The sequence below is a fragment of the Saimiri boliviensis genome, chromosome 14 (assembly GCF_048565385.1).
Source record: "Saimiri boliviensis isolate mSaiBol1 chromosome 14, mSaiBol1.pri, whole genome shotgun sequence".
NCBI classification, from domain to species: Eukaryota; Metazoa; Chordata; class Mammalia; order Primates; family Cebidae; genus Saimiri; species Saimiri boliviensis.
This window is the reverse complement of record NC_133462.1, coordinates 3,522,854-3,543,544: the sequence shown is the minus strand read 5'-3', so window position 1 is coordinate 3,543,544 and position 20,691 is coordinate 3,522,854. Positions and strand designations below refer to the sequence as shown.

Genomic DNA, 20,691 nt, shown 5'->3' with positions numbered 1-20,691 from the left:
TGACCAAGATGGTCTCGCTCTCTTGACCTCATGATCCACCCGCCTCGGCCTCCCAAAGTGCTGGGATTACAGGCTTGAGCCACCGCGCCCAGCCGATTTCGCTGTTTAAAAATGACCAGGAAGCCAAATGCTTCTGAAGTGCCATCTAGCATTTCTGAGCGCAGGAGGCTGTGACGTCCCTTATGGAGAAAACCCCTGCTTGTAGCGCAGCTGGCCGTGAGTTCAGTGTCAATGACACAGTATATGGGAAAGGCGTCTTTAAACGGAAACACGTACAAACAAGGTTATGTAATGACTGGTTGACAAAAATGTGACCAGAGGGTTAAAGGAACCTAACTATATTTCCTTCAGTAGCCATGACTAACAACGTTCACTAGTCGAGAGTTTGCGGCGGCTTTATAGAACAGAACTCTCGAGAATAACAAGAAGCAACTGTGTTGTTGTTGTTGTTTTTATAATTTATTTTTTGAAATGGAGTGTTGCTCTGTCACCCAGGCTGGAGTACAGTGGCATAATCTCTGCTCACTGCAACCTCCACCTCCCAGGTTCAAGCAATTCTGCCTCAGTCTCCCAAGTAGCTGGGATTACAAGTGACCGCGATCATGCCTGGCTAATTTTTGTATTTTTAGTAGTGACAGGGTTTCTCCATGTTGGCCAGGCTGGTCTCAAACTCCTCATTTCAAGTGATCCTTCCCACTTCGCCTCCCAAAGTGCTGGGATTACAGGTGTGAGTCACCGCTGGCAGCCCGTTGTTGTAATGTTTAATCCATAGCATACCCTTCCTGGGAGGATCATTATGTCCATTTAACAGAGAAAAGGAAACTGAGGTTCCATGCTAGAGCATCAGGCAACCAGAAGTCAAGCCCAGCGTTCTGTACTCCAAGATCAGCATTCCGAGGTGCCTTCTCTGTATCTCCCTATTCTCCGTCCACAGGCCTCAGATACCAGGGGCCACCAGGAGCTTGCCACACACAGAAAAGCCCTCAAAGGCTCACAACATCACCTCCCATGAGTCTCTCCAATGCCTACTCCTCCATGGTTGGTCACTCTGCCTCCCCCTCCAACCTTTGCCCTGCTGATTGGAAGCATTCTCTCAATCTCATATGCTATGTTCATTTGTTCGTTACCTGTCCCCTCTGGAATGCAACTTCTCTGCTCATTCCATTTTTGCTTACTGAGCATCAAGTGTGTGTCAGGCAGCGTCCTAGGCCAAGCTTCAGGCAGGCGGGGATGTGATTTTGCTCCCTGCTTCATTGCTAGTGGCTATATCAGAATGCAGGATGCAGTAGGGGTGTGATCAATTACACACTGGCTACAAATGCATCACATAGCCAGTGTGTAACAGCCCTAACTGTGGGCCCAGCACTGTAATGTATTAGGTCAGGTCATTCTGATGCAGTCTGTGAGGTGGGTGCTGTGACGACCCATTGCCAAGCAGTGACTTGCCTAAGGTCATGCTGGTATAAGCCCCAGAGTAAGGGTTCAAAGCAAGGCAAGGGGCCAGGCACACTGGCTCATGCCTGTAATCCCAGCACTTGGGAGGCCAAGGCAGGTGGATAATTTGACGCAGGGTGTTCAAGACCAGCCTGGCCAACATGGCAAAACCCGGTCTTTGCTAAAAATACAAAAATTAGGCTGGGTGCAGTGGCTCATGCCTGTAATCCCAGCACTTTGGGAGGCCAAGGCGGGCAGATCACGAGGTCAGGAGTTTGAGACCACCCTGGCCAACATGGTAAAACCCGGTCTCTACTACAAATACAAAAATTAGCCGGGCATGGTGGTGTGTGCCTGTAATCCCAGCTACTCAGGAGGCTGAGGCAGGAGAATTGCCTGAACCCAGGAGGCGGAGGTTGCGGTGAGCCGAGATCGCGCCATTGCACTCCAGCCTGCATAACAAGAGTGAAACTCCGTCTCAAAAAACGAAAACAAAAACAAAAAAGAAGGAAAGTATCAGCAGGGCCCTGCTTCCTCTGGAGGTTCTGGGGAAGGATGCCTAGAAAGGATGCCTAGGAAGAATGTTCTAGGTCCTTGCCTCTCCCAGCGTCTGGTGTCCTTGGTGTTCCTTCAGTGGCAGCTGCGTCACCCCCATCTCTGCCTCTACAAAAATACAAAATTGAGGGGCCGGGAGAGAACAGTCCATCATCACATGACTGTTCTCTCTGTGTCTCTGCACCCTCCTCACCTCTTATAAGGACACCAGTCATTGATTTAGGGCTCAGCTGCATTCAGGTCTCTGCTCCCGTTTTACCTTCTGGGATAAGCCTCGCTCAGTGGCTGTCATTGTATAGCTATTTGTTTGGAGCTGTGCAAGGGCAGAGGCCTGTTTTGTTCACTGCTGGATCCTTGACCCGTAACGGATGCTCACCTTTTGTTGAATGAGTGAATGAGTGACAACCCTTGGAAAACTGCAGTAGGGGGAAAGCCGTCTAAAAGACAGCCTCCACCCTGCAATTCTAGCCTCGTAAGCGGGGCTCCAGCCTGCTCTGCCAAGGACGAGCTAGGGGCCTTGGGCAAACTGCTCAGCCTCTCTGTGCCTCAGTTTCCCTGCCACTAAGGTGGAGATCACCGAAGTTCCCCACCTCCAGTGCTCGTGGTGAGGGTGAAATGTGCTAATGGGGGTCCTTGTTATCTCGTGCCTAGGGGGCTCTGCCCTTTGACGACGACAACCTCCGCCAGCTGCTGGAGAAGGTGAAACGGGGCGTCTTCCACATGCCCCACTTCATTCCTCCAGACTGCCAGAGCCTCCTGAGGGGCATGATCGAAGTGGAACCCGAAAAAAGGCTCAGTGTGAGTTGGGGGGACCGGCGGAGGGGAGAACAGTAGGCGATGGCGACAGAAGCCCCACAAAAGTCACGGGGATGGGTTTTCAGAACCTACCCGTCAGTCCTAGGGGTGACTGGGGTCTCCAGCTGAGCCGCAACCCAAGGTCCAACAAAGCTGCCGCTCCAAACTGGGGAGGGGTCTACGCCAGAGTGAAGCGGGCGCCCCAGCGGGAGGGCGCATGCGCGTGGAGACTAACCGGCTGCCACTGCGCATGCGGCAGAGGAATGCGGCGGGTCCTGGGTAGACACGGCGCGTGCGGAGGGCGATGCGCTCAGTCGCCACTAGAGGGCGACGTGAGACGTCATCCTGCCCCTGCTGGGGTGAGCCGGAGAGATGATCAGGGACCCCGAAACCACCCGAGTCAACTTTCATTGCGCGCCTGCATATGCATACGACCTCACTTCTGCTTCTCTACGACTCACCACCCTCACAGCTGGAGCAAATTCAGAAACATCCTTGGTACCTGTGAGTATGGGGTGACTGGACTCTTGGGTCCCTGGCGGAAGCAGGTGTGGGGACCAGAGCAGTAGAGGCAGCTGCGGGAGTGGGATGCCAGGGTTCCTGAGTGGCAAGGGGCTAGGGACTCGGACTTATGGGTCCTGGGGGAAGAGCACACAGCTGGAGAAGGAGTCTAGGGGTCAGAGAGAGGAGGGGTTAAGCTAGGAGTCCAGATCTCCCGGAGGAAGGGGCTGGGGGCCAGACTTCTGGGTCGGAAGAAGGAGGGGCTGAGGGTCTGGACTCTGATCTGAGATGGGAGGCAGTGTCTGGGGGTCTGGATTCCTGGGTATGAAAGAGAAGGGCTGGCGCCTGGACTCGGATTTCTAAGCCTGAAGGCTGTTCTCCAGGATGCTTGAGTCTAAGATAAAGAATGCTGAATCTCGGAAGCCTGGTTCCCAATGATGTTTCTCCACTTCCCCAGAGGCGGCAAACACGAGCCAGACCCGTGCCTGGAGCCAGCCCCAGGCCGCCGGGTAGCCATGCGGAGCCTGCCATCCAATGGAGAGCTGGACCCCGACGTCCTAGAGAGCATGGCGTCACTGGGCTGCTTCAGGGACCGCGAGAGGCTGCATCGCGAGCTGCGCAGTGAGGAGTAAGACCCCAAGACCCCTGCACCCGTGTACCCACGTGGGGCGAGGTGCGCCAGCTCCCTGCGGGCACGCAGAGCTCCGGGCTTGGCACCCTGGCCTCTCCATGGGGCGTGGTTTGAAGCTCCCGCCTGGGAGTGATGGAACCCGCGGGGAAAACGGCCCAGAAACGCGCTGAGAATGTGTTAATAGATGCTGCGAGAGACATAGACAGTTCCTTAAATACTACTTACAAATAGTACGTGTCCGGATATTAGATGTTACAGTGTTAACACAATTGAGTAAAACACGGCTGAGATGTACCCTAAAGCAGAGGAAACTGACCATACTGATAACCTAGAAAAGTGGAACCGTGCGCAGAAATACTGGAACGGAGGAGACCTCCTCTGGGCACTGATTTCTGACCTCAGCCCTCTTTTACCTCCTTCCACCTTTCCCACCCCCTGTCTTAGGGAGAATCAAGAAAAGATGATATATTACCTGCTTTTGGATCGGAAGGAGCGGTATCCCAGCTGTGAGGACCAGGACCTGCCTCCCCGGAATGATGTTGGTGAGAAGAAAGCAGGGCTGGGGTGGGGGGGCAGTCACCTGGTCTCAAGAAGGAAAGAGGCTGAGCGCCCAGACCCCAGATTCCCAAGGGAAGAAGGGGCTGCAGGCTCCGAGCTTCCAGGTTTAGAGTGCTTGACTTGCTCTTTGACATTTATCGAAACCCCTCTCCACTCTAGGGCTGTTTCCCCTCTGTACAGTTTCTAAGGCAGTGTGCACAGTGTGCACAGCTAGGTGAAACCATTTCTTGATTGGGTTGAAATTGTCCTCCCTCAGACCCACCCAGAAAACGTGTGGATTCCCCCATGCTGAGTCGTCACGGGAAGCGGCGTCCAGAGCGGAAGTCCATGGAAGTCCTGAGCATCACGGATGCTGGGGGTGGTGGCTCCCCTGTACCCACCCGACGGGCCTTGGAGATGGCCCAGCACAGCCAGAGGTGGGAGCCCCTGTCCCTCTAGGAGGATCCCCAGTCCCTGGGTCTAGGAGTTCAAGAATCTAACCCCCGTTCTACTTCAAATATGCTGTGTCCTTGGGACAATTCACCTCCCCTCTCTGGGCCTCATTTCCTCACCTGGAAAGACTGTAGAAGTGAGGAAACATCTGTGGTTTCTGAAATCCTCCCATCTGATTTTTTTTTTTTTTTTTTTAATCTATCCTGGAAACAGATCCCGTAGCGTCAGTGGAGCCTCCACGGGTCTGTCCTCCAGCCCTCTAAGCAGCCCAAGGGTAAGGCCAGGTCCCCAGTGGGATTGAAGAAGGGGAAAGCGGGGAGACATGGAGCAAAGATTGAGTAGCAGAAACAATTCCTATGCAGCCTTGAGACTTGCTTCCTTGTCCCTGGAAGGCCAAAGACCCAAGGCCTCCAAAGTATTTTGGTCCATTGGCCATTTATTTCTACCTCCTTAGGATTGCGTGCCTGAAGGGTTCATTAACTGATTTTACAAAAGTTAGTTGAGTGCCTGCTGTGTACTAGCCTCCGCACGGGCTGGGTTTTCAGCCAAGAAACATGATAGAAAGTCTTTGCCATCCTTCACTGGGGCCTGGGAAAGAGGGTAATTGGACTACAAGTTCCAGTATGCAACGGGCCAGCCTCCGTGAGTGTGCGCGAGTGGGGCTCCTAGAAACTCCTGGGAGTTGTAGTCCGCCCGCTCATCAAGGTCTCCACTTCTTTGCAGAGTCCGGTCTTTTCCTTCTCACCGGAGCCCGGGGCTGGAGATGAGGCCCGAGGTGGGGGCTCCCCGACTTCCAAAACGCAGACGCTGCCTTCTCGGGGCCCCAGGGGTGGGGGCGCCGGGGAGCAGCCCCCGCCCCCCAGCGCCCGCTCCACACCCCTGCCCGGTCCCCCAGGCTCCCCACGCTCCTCCGGCGGGACCCCCTTGCACTCACCTCTGCACACGCCCCGGGCCAGTCCCACCGGGACCCCGGGGACAACACCACCCCCCAGCCCCGGCGGTGGCGTCGGGGGAGCCGCCTGGAGGAGTCGTCTCAACTCCATCCGAAACAGCTTCCTGGGCTCCCCTCGCTTTCACCGGCGCAAGATGCAGGGTATGGGGGCACGAACTGCTGAGTCGTAATGTGGGGAGTGGGCTAGGGACTGAAAATCTGGTCCCAGGGATGTCCCTCTAGTGTGTATAGAGAGGAAGGAACTGGGGACCTGGATTCCCCCGTTCTGGAGAAGAGGGGGTTTGGAGCAGACGTGCCCCTGTTGGGGAGAGAGGTGGGGCCTCTAGCTCTGGAGTAGGACACTGAAAGGCACGCCCCCCGGGGCTCCGGATCACCTCCCGTTGGCCTGTGGTTTGTGAGCCCCGACCAGGGGGCATGGCTTGGCCACGGCTGCACCCAGGCTCTGGAAGCCCTGGGAGGAGGCCAGTGTAGACCTGTGTGCTGGCCACTGCGACGATGGACAGGTATTGACCACGTTCTCTGCCTTCCCCCTACCAGTCCCTACCGCTGAGGAGATGTCCAGCTTGACACCAGAGTCCTCCCCAGAGTAAGTCTAACAGGGAAGGAAAAAGTGGGGATGGAGGGGGTGCCCTTGGCGCCCTCCTAACCCTCCTCCAACCATCCCTCCCACTTAGGCTGGCAAAACGCTCCTGGTTTGGGAACTTCATCTCCCTGGACAAAGAAGAACAGATATTCCTCGTGCTAAAGGACAAACCCCTTAGCAGCATCAAAGCAGACATTGTCCATGCCTTTCTGTCGGTGAGGGGCCTGGGTCCCTGTCGATCATGGCCACCACAAAACTGCAAGTCCCAGCAGCCTCTGGGGCTAACCACTTCAGCACAGGCCTGGCGTCCTCCTGGGTCTCATGAGATTTCGTTTCATGGCCAGAGTTGGGTAGAGGTCAGTAGGCAGGAAAGATTTATTGTGGCCAGAGGCCTGGAAGTGGTGAGATAGGATCCTGAATTGCAATATACCAGATAATAGTGTCCCTGAGGATGGGTGAGTTCCCATTCCCCTACTGCGAGGTTTTAAATTAGCAGAAGAAACTTCCCAGCCAATTTTAAGGCTGCCCCATTGCTGGTCTTTGGTGTTTTGCTCGGGGGCCAATGGGACTTAGACTTTCTGTAACAGATACGGCTATGCGCAGCATTTGTAAAACGAGCAAGCAGTGTTTCACGTGGTCTTGGAGGCTGAGGCTGTCACCCAGACATCAGAGCCACGTTAGGATTGAGTCGTCTGACCATTCCTCCATTAATCGCTGATAGGACAGAGAAAGCTACAAGTCCTTGCAGGCAAAGGGGTCTCCCAGTGCGTTTTCTGTCCGTCTTTCCCTCCAGTGGCTCATGAGATTTGTAGTTCCTCAGCCAGAGCTGGTTGTGGGGCTGGGTATCCATTCCCGGAGCTCACCTCTTCCTGTGTTCTCACCTCGCTCAGATCCCCAGCCTGAGTCACAGTGTGCTGTCACAGACCAGCTTCAGGGCCGAGTACAAGGCCAGTGGCGGCCCCTCCGTCTTCCAGAAGCCTGTCCGCTTCCAAGTGGACATCAGCTCCTCTGAGGGTCCAGAGCCCTCCCCGAGACGGGACGGCAGTGGAGGTGGTGGCATCTACTCTGTCACCTTCACTCTCATCTCCGGTGAGTCTCTTGGCTAGGCTGCCCTCCGCCCAGTGTTGGGACCGTTTACGACAGCTGAGATAGTGTAGAGGCCCGGGAGGGCAGCAGCAGGAGGAGGAAATGGTGTTCAGCTGGGGCTGACTCCCTGCGATCCTCCTCCCCACACAGAGCCCCCCACAACCCCATCTCTATTTCCCCATTCTCTCATCAGTATTTCCCCAGGCATTTACGGTGAAAATAATGAATGCATTATCTCCTTGAAGCTCCCAGGCAGCCTCTGAGGTGTTAGTAATCACCTATTTTACAGAGGAGAAAACTGAGTCATAGGGAGGTCAGTGGGCTTGGCCAGAGTCACAGAATACACTGTGGCTGAGCTGCAGCCCCACCCAGGCCTCTCGACCTCAGAGGAGAGAACCCAGCTCTTCCTATTGCTTTAAGATGGTAGAAAGGGCAAAGACACAGCACTGCTGTCTAATATCTGTCTGACCAGAGTAGACGTCACCAGTTGATGGCAGTGCTTGTTCCTGCCGGCAGCCCCAGGAACTTTAACTCCAGGCAGCCATGACCAATCAAGACTTGGCACAAGAATGGAAAACCACCGAAATGCCTTACTGCCAATTCTACTTTCTGCTTAGCTCCTCAGTCGTGATAGTGAGAGTTTGAATAAGGAGGGACATCTCAGATCTCTGTCATCAATATTAACATGTCACAGGTGGTAGAGGGGCTTGCCCCAAGGATTTCTAAACCAGGCAGCTGTGGAACTCTGTGTGTTCCATCTCCAAAACCAGTGATGACTCTTTTATTTTTCTGTCCCCCTTAAAGTCTAATATGCAGGCTGGGCGCGGTGGCTCACGCATGTAATCCTAGCACTTTGGGAGGCAGAGGCCAGTGGATTACCTGAGGTCAGGAGTTCGAGACTAGCCTGGCCACATGGCAAAACTGGAAAACAAAGTTTTCCTCTGTTGCCCAGGCTAGAGTGCAGTGGCACAATCTGGGCTAACTGCAACCTCCACCTCCTGGGTTCAAGAGATTCTTCTGTCTCAGCCTCCTCAGTAGCTGGGATTACAGGCATGTGCCGCCATGCCCAGCTAATTTTTGTATTTTTAGTAGAGACAGGGTTTTGCCATGTTGGCCAGGCTGGTCTCGAACTCCTAACTTGAAGTGATCTGCCTGCCTTGGCCTCCCAAAGTGCTGAGATTACAGGCTGGAGCCATCGTGCTCAGCTCCAACTTTTTTTTTTTTTTTTTTTTTTTTTTTGAGACGGAGCTTCGCTCTTGTTACCCAGGCTGGAGTGCAATGACGCAATCTCGGCTCACCGCAACCTCCGCCTCCCAGGTTCAGGCAATTCTCCCGCCTTAGCCTCCCGAGTAGCTGGGATTACAGGCACGTGCCACCATGCCCAGCTAATGTTTTGTATTTTTAGTAGAGACTGGGTCACCATGTTGACCAGGATGGTCTCAATCTCTTGACCTCGTGATCCACCCGCCTCGGCCTCCCAAAGTGCTGGCATTACAGGCATGAGCCACTGCACCCAGCCTGGCTCCAACTTTCTTACATTTCTGGTCCTTCCTGGGGTCAACCAGAAACTAACAAGAAGCAATAGTATCTATTTAAATAGAAATCGACACCTGTTATTTGAAGTTGAAGGTATGTGAGCCTGACCGTGTTTTTTAAAGAGCAGCACAGACCCATTTGCAAACCGTGGATTAATGTGGCCACAGCGGACCAGGGGAGGTGGAGACGTGGAGGAGGAGAGTTGTTTGCTGGGTGGAGGGACGGGGTTCTGCAGGCTGGGAGGCCCTTCCCGTTCCTGGACCCCCAGTCAGTGTTTTTCTGCCTACCTGTCCCCCCAGGTCCCAGCCGTCGGTTCAAGCGAGTGGTGGAGACCATCCAGGCACAGCTACTGAGCACTCATGACCAGCCCTCCGTGCAGGCCCTGGCAGGTGGGTGGTGGGGGCCGTGGGTGGCGGGGAGAGGTCCAGCGTGAGCAGGTGCTCTGGGGTTTGGTTTGCAGAGGAGGCCCAGCTGATGGGCTCCTTCACCATTGTGTTAGCTGAGGGCTCATCAGCAGAGTTGTGAGCAGGTTCCCGGAGAGGCTGGGGGCTGAGGAGGGTCTCCCTAGCAACCTGAGGACTGGCTTCCGGGGGTCCCTAAGAGGATGACAGGCTCTGTGTTGGGCGTCATGGAACATTCTGCCAACAGAGGTTCTGAACCTCTGTCCAGGAAGAGGGTGACCCCCTGTCCTGGTTTGTTTGGGACTGAAGGGTGTTTCTGGGATGCAGGGCTTTGAGTCTAAACGCAGGACAAATAGGCCACCCTTTTTACAGGTCTCAGACTTCACCTCACCCTGGGGCTAGGGCCTGATGGTCTGTACCAATCAGAGTTCTGAGCTGAATTCATGGGAATGTGCAAGATCTTGCTGTGAGGAATCAGGCCCCAGGCTCACCAGTCCTGGTTGTCAAAGAGTCGAATTCTCTAGCCATCAGGGAACAGCAGAGGCCAGGCCCCCGGTGGGATTTGCTGCAAAGATCTTAGTTCATTCAGGCTACTGTAAGAAAATACCAACACTGGGTAACTTACAAACAACAGAAATTTATTGCTGACAATTCTGGAGGCCGGGAAGTCCAGCCACCGGCAGGTTTGGTATCAGATGAGAGCTGCTTTCTGGGTCACACACAGCACGTTTGTGCTGTGTCTTCACACGGCAGAAGGGGTAAGGGAACTCGCTGGGGCATCTTTCCTAAGGACTCTGATCCCATTCATGAAGGCCCCACCCTCATGACCTAATCACCTCCCAAAGACCTGACTTCCTGATACCATCACCTTGGGGTTGGGTTTCAGCACATGAATTTCGGAGGATGCAGCATTCATTCCACACCATAAGGTATGCCTGCCCGAGCAACCAGAGGTAGCCGGAATTCTGGAGGAAAGAGAGCGCCTGCCCTGGAAATCAGCCCTCATTCCTGAGACATGGCAGTCCCTCCCCTAGGAACCAGGTGAACCAGGGTGCCGGACTCCATTGCAGGGCACGTGGACAGCCATCTACTCTGGGGGAGTCAGGCAACATCCTCACAGGACCCAGGCTCCTTCCCAGACCCCTGGCCCACCCCCGTTGAAAGGAAACAGGGCCCAGTGTTGGGCAGGAGCCACGGCAGCCTTGGCCTTGTCACCAGAAACCCTGAGTCCCAGGGTCAGGTCTTTGCTCGGGAGCCGTGTTTCTCAACGAGGGGAGCTGGTTTCACCCGTGTTTGTTTCCTATGGCCGCCATCCACAAATGACACAGCCTCGGTGGCTGAAACAACACAAGTGACTTTTTTGTTTTGAGTCGGAGTCTCGCACTGTCACCCAGGTTGCTGCAACCTCCGCCTCCTGGATTCAAGCGATTCTCTTGCCTCAGCCTCTCGAGTAGCTGGGATTACAGGCACCTGCCACCATGCTCAGCTAATTTATTATATTTTTAGTAGAGACGGGATTTCACCATGTTGGCCAGACTGGTCTTGAACTCCTGACCTCGTGATCTGCTTGCCTCAGCCTCCCAAAGTGCTGGGATTACAGGTGTGGACAACCTCACCCAGCTTTTTTTTTTTTTTTTTTTTTTTTTTTTTAAGACGGAGTTTCGCTCTTGTTACCCAGGCTGGAGTGCAATGGCGCGATCTCGGCTCACCGCAACCTCCGCCTCCTGGGTTCAGGCAATTCTCCTGCCTCAGCCTCCTGAGTAGCTGGGATTACAGGCACGTGCCACCATGCCCAGCTAATTTTTTGTATTTTTAGTAGAGACGGGGTTTCACCATGTTGACCAGGATGGTCTCGATCTCTCGACCTCGTGATCCACCCGCCTCGGCCTCCCAAAGTGCTGGGATTACAGGCTTGAGCCACCGCGCCTGGCCTTTTTTTTTTTTTTTTTTTTTTTTTTTTAGATGAAGTCTTGCTCTGTCACCCAGGCTGGAGTGCAGTGGTGGAATCTTGGTTCAAGATTCTTTTGAACACCTCCCGGGTTCAAGCAATTCTCCTGCCTCAGCCTCCCGAGTAGCTGGGATTATAGGCGTCCGACACTACGCCCAGCTAATTTTTGTATTTTGAGTAGAGACGGGGTTTCACTATGTTGGCCAGGCTGGTTTTGAACTTCTGACCTTGTGATCCTCCCTCCTTGGCCTCTCCAAGTGCTGAGATTACAGGCGTGACCCACCGTGCCCAACCACAAGTGACTGTTACGCAGTCCTGAAGGTCAGAAGTGCCCCATAGTCTCCCCGGGCTAACATCGGGGGGCCTGAGGGCTGCATTCCTGCCCGGAGGCTCTCGGGCAGCCTGTTTCCCTGCGTTTCCCAGTTCCTAGACGCTGCCTCATGCCTTTGGTTAGGGCTCTTCCCCCATCTTCAAAGCCAGTGACGCTATATATTCCTCCGACCAACCTTAGCTGGGAAAAGGTGACTCAGTGGGACCTACACAGATGCTCCAAGATAATCTCCCACCTCAAGGTTTTTAACCTTCCCCACAGCACAGGGTGTCTTCTGCCCTGTCAGGGACATCGTCACACGTTCTCAGCATCTGCATGTGGACATCCTTGGAGGGGCCGTCACTCAGCTTAGCACGGCCCCCTGGGGAGACACTTAGCAGCGTCTGGAGACCTTTTTGCTCATCTCAACTGGGGAGAGCAGGGGGATGCCAGGGGCGTCTTGTGGGTGGAAGCCAGGGATGCTGCAAACATCCCACAGTTCACCCAACAGCCCCCCCGCGGCAGCTGGGTCCCGAATGGCAGTCGTGCTGAGGTGGAGAAACAGGGTTTTCTGGTTGCTAGGGGCAACCGGAAAGCAAATTAGGTCCCCTGGACCCCGTTGCCAAGGAAAGCTGGACTGAACAACCAGGGGTCCCAAAAGGGGCACACCCTCAAAGATGTAGGGCTAACAGGCATCCCGGGGGCTCAGCCACCTGTCTCATAAAGGAGAATGGAGTGGGGGGCCTGGCCTCCAAGTCATATGGGTTGCTATGACAACAAGCCCTCCAGTTTCTCTTTTGTTTTTGAGGTGGAGTCTCCCTATATTGCCCAGGCTGGAGTGCAATAGCACAATCTCAGCTCACTGCAACCTCTGCCTCCCAGCTTCAAGCGATTCTCCAGCCTCAGCCTCCCGAGTAGCTGGGATTACAGGCACCCACCATCATGCCTGGCTAATTTTTGTATTTTTCGTAGAGACAGGATTTCACCATGTTGGCCAGGCTGGTCTTGAACTCCTGACCTCAAGTGATCGCCTACCTCAGCCTCCCAAAGTGCTGGGATTACCGGCATGAGACACTGTGGCCAGTCCCCTCAGTTTCTCTTAAGAGAGAAATGAGGTCTCTGCCAGGGAACCTCAGGTCATTCTAGGCCCCATGGAACTTGCTAGAGACCACCCAGCAACCAGTGTTTCCACCACAGTCCCCAGGAGGAGGTGGCCTCAGGCCCCACAGAAGAGTGAGCTGAGTCAGGCTGCCCCAGCGTGAGGGGTCTGAGGCCCCCCACCAGTAGGCTCCCGTGAGCCCCGTTCCATAGTACATTTCTCCCTAACATCCAGACTAGGAAGGAGTCGGGGGCCTCTGGCTGTTTCTTAGCAAATAGTATCATAGCCAGAATCTGAGGCTCTCCTGAACCTGGTCCCGGTCCAGGTCTCCCGTGGACTAACCCGGCCCCTTTTCCAAAGCCACAAGGGTTACAGGGGCCTAGGGTGCAGCCCCCATCCTAGGGAAGCCAGGTGCTGTCACTCACCGTGTGTCCTCTGAGTAACCAAGTCTGGAGGCTTCCAGCAGGCGGTGGAGGGACTAGGCCTTCTCGGAGATCCGGAGCTGGAGCCGTGGGGCTACTGAGACCTACTGATAACAGACTCTGCCCCCATCCGTGGTCATGGGAACCTCAGCCCTGGGCTGTGGAAACCAGGAAAAACCTCTTCCTCCCTCACAGATGAGAAGAACGGGGCCCAGACCCGGCCTGCCAGTGCCCCTCCCCGAAGCCTGCAGCCCCCGCCTGGCCGCCCAGACCCAGAGCTCAGCAGCTCTCCCCGCCGAGGCCCCCCAAAGGACAAGAAGCTCCTGGCCACCAACGGGACCCCTCTGCCCTGACCCCAGGGGGCCAGGGAGGGAGGGGACCCCCCCACCCCCTTCCCTGCCCCCAACTGTGAATCTGTAAATAAGGCCCAAGGAACATGTCGGGAGGGGGGTGGACGCAAAACCCGGCCTTGCCCTGCAGGGATGGGGCTCTGTGGGCCGTGCCCAAATGGGGGTGGTTCTAGGGGAATGGGGGCGGGGGAGCTGTTTCTATTTTATTTATTAATTTATTATTTTATTTATTGATCAATCTCTCTGCGGGGTGGGGTGGGGGAGGGACGGGAGCTGGTTGGGGTGGCTTAGCAGATCCGGACAGGGCCCTCTGTCCCTGTGTCGTCCCCAAGCCCCTCTCCCCGGGCCCCCTCCTCCCCTGGTCCTCTCCCAACGACCTTCTGTACGGATTTGCTCTCCGGAAGGAATTCTGGTTTCGCGTGATCCTGCCTGCGTCTGTGTCTCTGATTCCGCCGGCGGCAAAAAAAAAAAAAAAAAAAGATAATAATAATAAATAGCCTTGATCAGGGACAGCTGGCTGGCCTTGGCCTCTCGCTTCCTGGGTGCCCGACTGCAGGGGCAGGGCCCAAAGGCGGGGACAGGGATGCTGCTGCGACCCGCTGTTCAGAGGCCCTCCGTGCTGGCATGCATGTCCTCCAGCACCAGGTCAGTCGGCGGCAGCCCCAGATGGTTGGAGAGATCCCCCATGGCTCATCTTTCGGTGTGCAGGGTGCTGGGTCTGGCCCCATCTTTGCTGCTTCACTGGTGAGGGTGAGGCCCGGGTCAGGATGCCTGCGACAGCCGGACTGGCAGGGAGATGGGAGAGGCTGGCGGGGGACTGAGGCTGGGCCACGGCTGGACACACAGGGTGCAGCTCTGCAGGGTGGAGAAGTCCACGGCCAAGAGACCGAAGAGCGTGAACAGCAGCATGGCCACGACCCACTCACAGGCCGCAGAGACGCCACGCAGCGAGTAGGTGTGGAGGACGAACACTGCCCCAGGGTCAAGGGCCACGCTGCTGCCGTGACGGACGCGGAGCCTGGCCTGGTCTCTGTGCCACCTCAGGCTGAGCTGAGGCCGTCTCTGGGTGTCCCATCCTCAGCTCCCACCTTCCTGCATGCCTCCTCACAGATGGCGTCTAGCCTAGATCCCCAGTGCTCTCCAGCCCTGTCTCCATCTCAGGGTGCCCGACCCGCTTTCCTTACTATTGCATTCCGGGTATCCCAAACGTTTTCATTCTGGGCTCACTGCAACCTCTGCCTCCCGGGTTCAAGTAATTCTCCTGCCTCAGCCTCCCGAGTAGCTGGGACTACAGGCACGCAGTACCATGCCCAGCTAATTTTTGTATTTTTAGTAGAGATGGGGTTTCACCATGTTGACCAGGATGGTCTCGAACTCTTGACCTCGTGATCCACCCCCCCCCCCAGCCTCCCAAAGTGCTGGGATTATAGGCGTGAGCCATCGCGCCCGGCCAAGTCAACCATTATATGGTGTGCTAGTAAATGTTTAACAACTGGCTCTGGTTGGTGGCATTTGCCAATTACAGCAGTATAAATACTTCCATGATGGTGACTTCAAGCTATTAACATGCTATCACAGGACCTGGAGTTACGAAGAATGCACGCAATGCCCTCCAGAGCCTGCACAAGCCACCTGCAGCCCACCACCAGCTCCGCTGCAGAACTTCCTATGCGTCTCGGCCAACAGACCTTTCCTGTCTGAACCTGTTTGCACTTGTAAACACCCACCATGATTCCTGGCACAGAGCGGGTGCCCTGAAGGGACTGTTACTGGTCTGTCATTCTTCCAGTAGTTACTGGTCACTCACTGTATCTCAGGCACACATCTAAGCACCTTAGGCACATTATCTTATCTACTCCACAACCCTGGGGTCAGCCCTGTCATTATCTGCATTCATGATGAGGAAACCATTGACACCAAGAAGCAGCAACCAGCGGAAGTTTCCCTCAGCTAGGATGTGGCAGACAGGGGATTCCAACTCAGGTACCATGACCTCAAAGTTGGCACTCTCGACATAATGCCGTGCAAAGACTGAGATCCAGAGGAAGGAAGAGACGTCCCCAGTGACACACAGCCAGGCAGGAAAACCAAGGAAGAGCTCCAAGGAAGAGCCGCCTCCAAACCTTTCCCGCAACATAAGAAGGATACTGGCTATAATAAGGATGGTGCAGAAGCTGCAGAGGCCCAGGCGGAGCGGCCCAATCCAGGCGGCCCCGGGCTGGGGCAGGCCCTTCAGCCTCCACAGGAGGAGCTGCAGCCAGAAGTAGACGTTACCCAAGACGAAGGCAAGGAAGGCTCCTGCCAAGTGCGTAGGCCTCTGATTCCTTTCCTGGGAGGAGAAGGGAGGAGTTAAGAGGGAGACTCCGGGCGCGGTGGCTCAAGCCTGTAATCCCAGCACTTTGGGAGGCCAAGGCAGCTGGATCACGAGGTCGAGAGATCGAGACCATCCTGGTCAACATAGTGAAACCCCGTCTCTACTAAAAATACAAAACATTAGCTGGGCGTGGTGGCGCGTGCCTGTAATCCCACCTACTCAGAACCCAGGAGGCAGAACCCAGGAGGCGGAGGTTGCGGTGCGCCGAGATCGCACCATTGCACTCCAGCCTGGGTAACAAGAATGAAACTCCGTCTCAAAAAAAAAAAAAAAAAAAAAGAAAAAGAAAAAAGAGGGAGACTCTGGAGGGAAAGAAAGGGGCCCCAAAGGGGTCCGGGCCCTTCACCAACACAGTAGACAGTGATGGCAAACTTTCCATACCCAGCGATGGGCTCATTAAGTACGTTGGCTACTGTCAGCTTCACAAGGGCAGGCATTTAAATGCTGTAGCCTCAGTTCCTAGAACAGTAGTTGCTGAGTAAATATGAGTGGGATAAATCTCGCATTCTGAAGGCAGGGGACAGATATTGCCCTCAAAATTGGTCTTGCGGGCAAAAAATTCTTAAATGTTACAATTGCATGTGACTCACAGATATATAGCATATATTCTATTAAAATTTTTAAATAGCCGGGCGCAGTGGCTCAAGCCTGTAATCCCAGCACTTTGGGAGGCCGAGGCGGGTGGATCACGAGGTCAAGAGATCAAGACCATCCTGGTCAACATGGTGAAACCCCGTCTCTACTAAAAATACAAAACATTAGCTGGGCATGGTGGTGCGGGCCTGTAATCCCAGCTACTCGGCAGGCTAAGGCGGGAGAATTGCCTGAACCTGGGAGGCAGAGGTTGCGGTGAGCCGAGATCATGCCATTGCACTCCAGCCTGGGTAACAAGAGCGAAACTCCATCTCAAAAAAAAAAAAAAAAATTTTAAATACTTGAAATTTTAGCCTGGCATGGTGGCTCACATCTGTAATCCCTGCTCTTCGGAAGGTGAAGCAGGCAGATCGCTTTGAGCTCAGGAGTTTGAGACTCACCTGGGCAACGTGGCAAAACCCTGTCTCTACAGAAAATAGAATTATTAGCCAGGCATGGTGGCTCAGGCCTGTAGTGCCCGCTACTCAGGAGGCTGAGGCTGGATGATCACTTGAGCCCAGGAAGTGGAGGGTGTAGTGAGTGGAGATGACACCTTATCTCAAAAATAAATAAAAAATAATATAAATAAAATACTTAAAAATTTATGGGAAGAGAGGACAACCAGGGGGAAATGTCTAAAAAGACTCCTTAGAGGAGCAAGATAATAGGTTGAGGGCTGGGCGCAGTGGCTCACACTTAGGGAGGCCAAGGTCTGCAAGTCACTTGAGGTCAGGAGTTTGAGACCAGCCTGACCAACACGGTGAAACCTTGTCTCTACTAAAAATACAAAAATGAGCCAGGTGTGGTGGTGGGTACGTGTAATCCCAGCTACTTGGGAGGCTGAGGTAGAAGAATCACTTGAACCCAGGAGATGGAGGTTGCAGTGAGCTAAGATCTCACCACTGCACTCCAGCTGGGGCCACAGAGCAAGACTCTATCTCAAAAAATAAAAATAAAAAATAAATAAATAGGTTAAGAAGTACTTTGGAAGGCTGAGGCAGGTGGATCATTTGAGGTCAGGAGTTCAAGACCAGCCCAGCCAACGGTAAAACCCTGTCTCTACTGAAAATACAAAAAAAAAAAAAAAAAAAAAAAAAAAAAAAAAATTAGGCATGCTGCCAGGCACCTGTACTCCCAGCTACTTGGTAGGCTGAGGCAGGAGGATCAACTGGACCCAGAGGTGGAGGTTGCAGTGACTGAGATCGTGCCCCTGCACTCCAGCTTGGGTAACAGAGCAAGATTCCATCTCCTTTTGCTTGTTTGTTTGTTTTTGTTTTTTGTTTTTTCTTAGGACTCCATGTCCAAATAAAATAAATAAATAAGGTTCAGAGGCAATAGGGACTGATCTAGTTAAAATCTTTATGGAGATAGAATGAAGTCATGAGCAAAATGGAAAACCTGCTGCCAAATGGCTCAGTCACTTTTTTTTGAGACTGAGTCTTGCTCTTGAGCCCCAGGCTGGAGTGCAATGGCATAATCTCCGCTCACTGCAACCCCCACCTCCTGGGTTCAAGCGATTCTCCTACCTCAGCCTCCCAAGTAGCTGGGATTACAGGTACCCGCCACCACCCCCGGTTAACTTGTTGTATTTTTAGTAGAGATGGGGTTTCACCACGTTGGCCATGCTGGACTCGAACTCGTAACCACAGGTGATCCACCAGCCTCAGCCTCCCAAAGTGCTGGGATTACAAGTGTGACCCACAGAGCCCGGCCAGTAATTCCAGCATTAAATGAGCTGGGGAGAGGAGCTGGCAGAAAATTATCCAAATTATCCCAACCGCCTCGAGGTCAACGAAGTCCTGCGGAAAACAGCCTCACCCAGAGCCCCTCATTCAGAGAGGAAAAGAATCCAGCCGGTCCGCGGCCAGTCGCCAAAGAAAAATACAAGTCCCAGAAGGCTACGTGGGAACAATACCCCCGCTACAATAAGCCTATGGCCGCAGGGCATGCTGGGAGTTGTAGTCCCAGACGCCGGCCGGGGCAGACCCTGGGCGCCGACAGGGTCATACCTGGAAATTGCCTACCACGGAGGTGCCCAGGGCACAGAGAAGACCCGTCCATAGGATTAACTGGTTAGGCCACTTTCCGACGCCCCAGTCCCGGAGCTGGTGGTAACGGACAACGCAGATCCACGCGGCTGGGAGAAGGGAGAAAGAAGTAGGAGGGAACCCGCCCCAGACTCCTGGAAACCAGTGAGGGAGGCGAGGGGGGCAAGGTGAGGGAGAAGGCGGCGGACTCCTGGATTCTGGGGAAGGAGGGGTCTGGGGCATGGACCCCTGGGTTTGAGAAAGGAGGAGTTTCGGAGCTCGCTTGGCTAGGCTGGGGAGCACAGAACCAAAGAGACCCGTGCAATATTTACCCAGAGCAGCTCCCACGTTGAGCACCTGGCTGAAGATGCAGCTCTGGGGGGGGAAGGATCCGCAGAAGCTGAGGAAGACAAAGGGGTCATCCTGGGTGCTCCAGGCCAGCGCCCCCCGCCGCCACCCTCGGGCATAACTACCTGATGTAGGGAAAGCCTTTGCTGAGGTCCACAGTCCTGTTGGCCACTGCAATGGCAAACCTGGGGGGAATCAGAGTGAGTGGGCGGCTCTCACCAACTTTCCCTCGGTTGACCACGCAAACAAGCACTTCGGCCGGGCGCGGGGGCTCACGCCTGTCATCCCAGCACTTTCGGAGGCCGAGGCGGGTGGATCACCTGAGGTCAGGAGTTCAAGACTAGCCTGGCCATCATGGTGAAACCCCATCTTTAAAAAAACGAACAAGGACTTCTAGCCCCCTCCACCCTCATAACAGGAGTCCAGGCCCCCAGTCCCCTCCTCCTTCAGACCCACAAATTTAGGCCCCCAGCCCCTCCTCCCTCAGACCCAGGAGTCCAGACCCCAGCCCCTCCTTTCTCAGACCCAGGAGTCCAGACCCCCCAGCCAGCCCCTCCTCCATGAGACCCAGGAATCCGGGCCGCAGCCCCTCCGCCCTCAGACCCAGGAGTCCAGACCCTCAGCTCCACCTCCCTCAGCCCCTCAGCCCCTCCTCCCTCAGACCCTGGAGTCCAGACCCCAGCCCCTCCTCCCTCAGACCCTGGAGTCCAGACCCTCAGCTCCACCTCCCTCAGCCCCTCCTCCCTCAGGCCAAGGAATTTAGGCCCCCCACCCCCTTCCTCCCTCAGACCCAGGAATCCAGGCCCCAGCCCCCTCCACCCTCAGACCCAGGAGTCCATGGTGCCTCTGACACTCACACGATCCAGACGCCGGAGATAGCCCACACAGCAAGGAAGGCAGGCATCAGGGACAAGTGGCCCCACATGCTGGACTCTGCAGGGGAAGGACAGGGGCTGAGGCTGGGCACGTCTCTCCCACACCTGAAGAAACAGCCCTCAGCAGGGTCCAGGTGTATGAGATTGTGGCCCCAGCCGCTGGGCTTCCTTCGGCTCTCAGGCGGAAGTGATGAGGCTCTGATCTAATCGGCCAGCTCTCCACTCCAGGCCATATCCCTATCTTTCCTGCAGCGTTCAATCCTGTCACAGATTCTCCTGCCTGGGGAATTTCTCCCTGTCCTCCCTGTCCCTCCCTGCACCTCACAGCCTCCGGGGCCTCCCTGGGATGCTCACCTCTCTAAGCTCCCTGGGGCTCTCAGTCCTGGGACTGGGGCTGGGTGAGCCTGGGGAATAATGGCTGGCATTTCAGGACGGGGCTCAGTCAGGCCGAGGCTGAGGCAAAGTCCAGGCTGGAGCGCTGCCTGGGACCTTGGGTCTGTCCACCACTTCCGGAGGGCTCTTTACCCAAACCGCCACGTCCTGTCTCCTCAGAACCTAGCAGGCCGCGCCTTAGCTTCAGGGGCCCCTAATCTCCTTCCTCCAGCTTTGTGGGTTCAACGTCCAAAGTCTCAGCCCTTCCCTCCCCAGGAACCAGAAATCAGAGCCTGCAGCTCTCTCCAGCCTGGAAGATCCAGAATTCCAGGGCCCCAGTTGCTCATAGAATGCAGATATTCTTCTGTACCTCCTGGTGTCCAGACTCCCAGCTCTCACCTACTCGGGCACCCAAGAGTGAGGGCCTCAGGTCCGCCTGCTCTGGGTGCAGCTTCTGTTTTTGGGCTGA

General features: G+C 55.0%; 2 protein-coding genes across 5 annotated transcripts in view; one reads left to right on the top strand and one right to left on the bottom strand.

The window, feature by feature from the left end:
• The window catches only part of BRSK1 (BR serine/threonine kinase 1), a 24,386-nt gene extending 10,370 nt beyond the window's left edge, over window positions 1-14,016 (top strand). For both annotated transcript variants that reach the window (XM_039466022.2, XM_010332656.3), the window contains exons 8-19: window positions 2,641-2,787; window positions 3,257-3,288; window positions 3,743-3,913; window positions 4,361-4,458; window positions 4,731-4,890; window positions 5,120-5,180; window positions 5,630-5,999; window positions 6,396-6,444; window positions 6,533-6,656; window positions 7,332-7,530; window positions 9,363-9,452; window positions 13,439-14,016. In XM_039466022.2, coding sequence (XP_039321956.1) covers window positions 2,641-2,787; window positions 3,257-3,288; window positions 3,743-3,913; window positions 4,361-4,458; window positions 4,731-4,890; window positions 5,120-5,180; window positions 5,630-5,999; window positions 6,396-6,444; window positions 6,533-6,656; window positions 7,332-7,530; window positions 9,363-9,452; window positions 13,439-13,596 — 1,659 coding nt within the window. In that variant the 3' untranslated portion in view covers window positions 13,597-14,016. The remainder of the gene's footprint in view (window positions 1-2,640; window positions 2,788-3,256; window positions 3,289-3,742; window positions 3,914-4,360; window positions 4,459-4,730; window positions 4,891-5,119; window positions 5,181-5,629; window positions 6,000-6,395; window positions 6,445-6,532; window positions 6,657-7,331; window positions 7,531-9,362; window positions 9,453-13,438) is intronic.
• On the bottom strand, window positions 13,828-20,691 carry TMEM150B (transmembrane protein 150B). 3 transcript variants are annotated; one of them, XM_039466024.2, is made up of 7 exons: window positions 20,622-20,691; window positions 19,833-19,908; window positions 19,101-19,160; window positions 18,960-19,027; window positions 18,610-18,737; window positions 15,742-15,922; window positions 13,828-14,564 (listed from the first exon to the last, which is right to left on the bottom strand). In XM_039466024.2, exons 2-7 carry the CDS (start codon window positions 19,898-19,900, stop codon window positions 14,356-14,358), a joined length of 714 nt encoding a protein of 237 aa, XP_039321958.1. In that variant the 5' UTR covers window positions 19,901-19,908; window positions 20,622-20,691; the 3' UTR covers window positions 13,828-14,355. The 3 variants fall into 3 exon arrangements, with proteins under 3 accessions (XP_039321958.1, XP_039321957.1, XP_039321959.1); XM_039466023.2 differs by having other exon boundaries at window positions 20,205-20,690; XM_039466025.2 differs by having other exon boundaries at window positions 20,593-20,690.

Coding starts and splice junctions, on each gene's coding strand:
- TMEM150B (XM_039466024.2), bottom strand. CDS start 19,900: ATGTGGGGCCACTTGTCCCTGATGCCTGCCTTCCTTGCTGTGTGGGCT. Junction 19,028..19,100: donor AAAGGCTTTCCCTACATCAG/GTAGTTATGCCC, acceptor TGTCTTCCTCAG/CTTCTGCGGATCCTTCCCCC. Junction 15,923..18,609: donor CCGTGGTAGGCAATTTCCAG/GTATGACCCTGT, acceptor TTCTCCTCCCAG/GAAAGGAATCAGAGGCCTAC.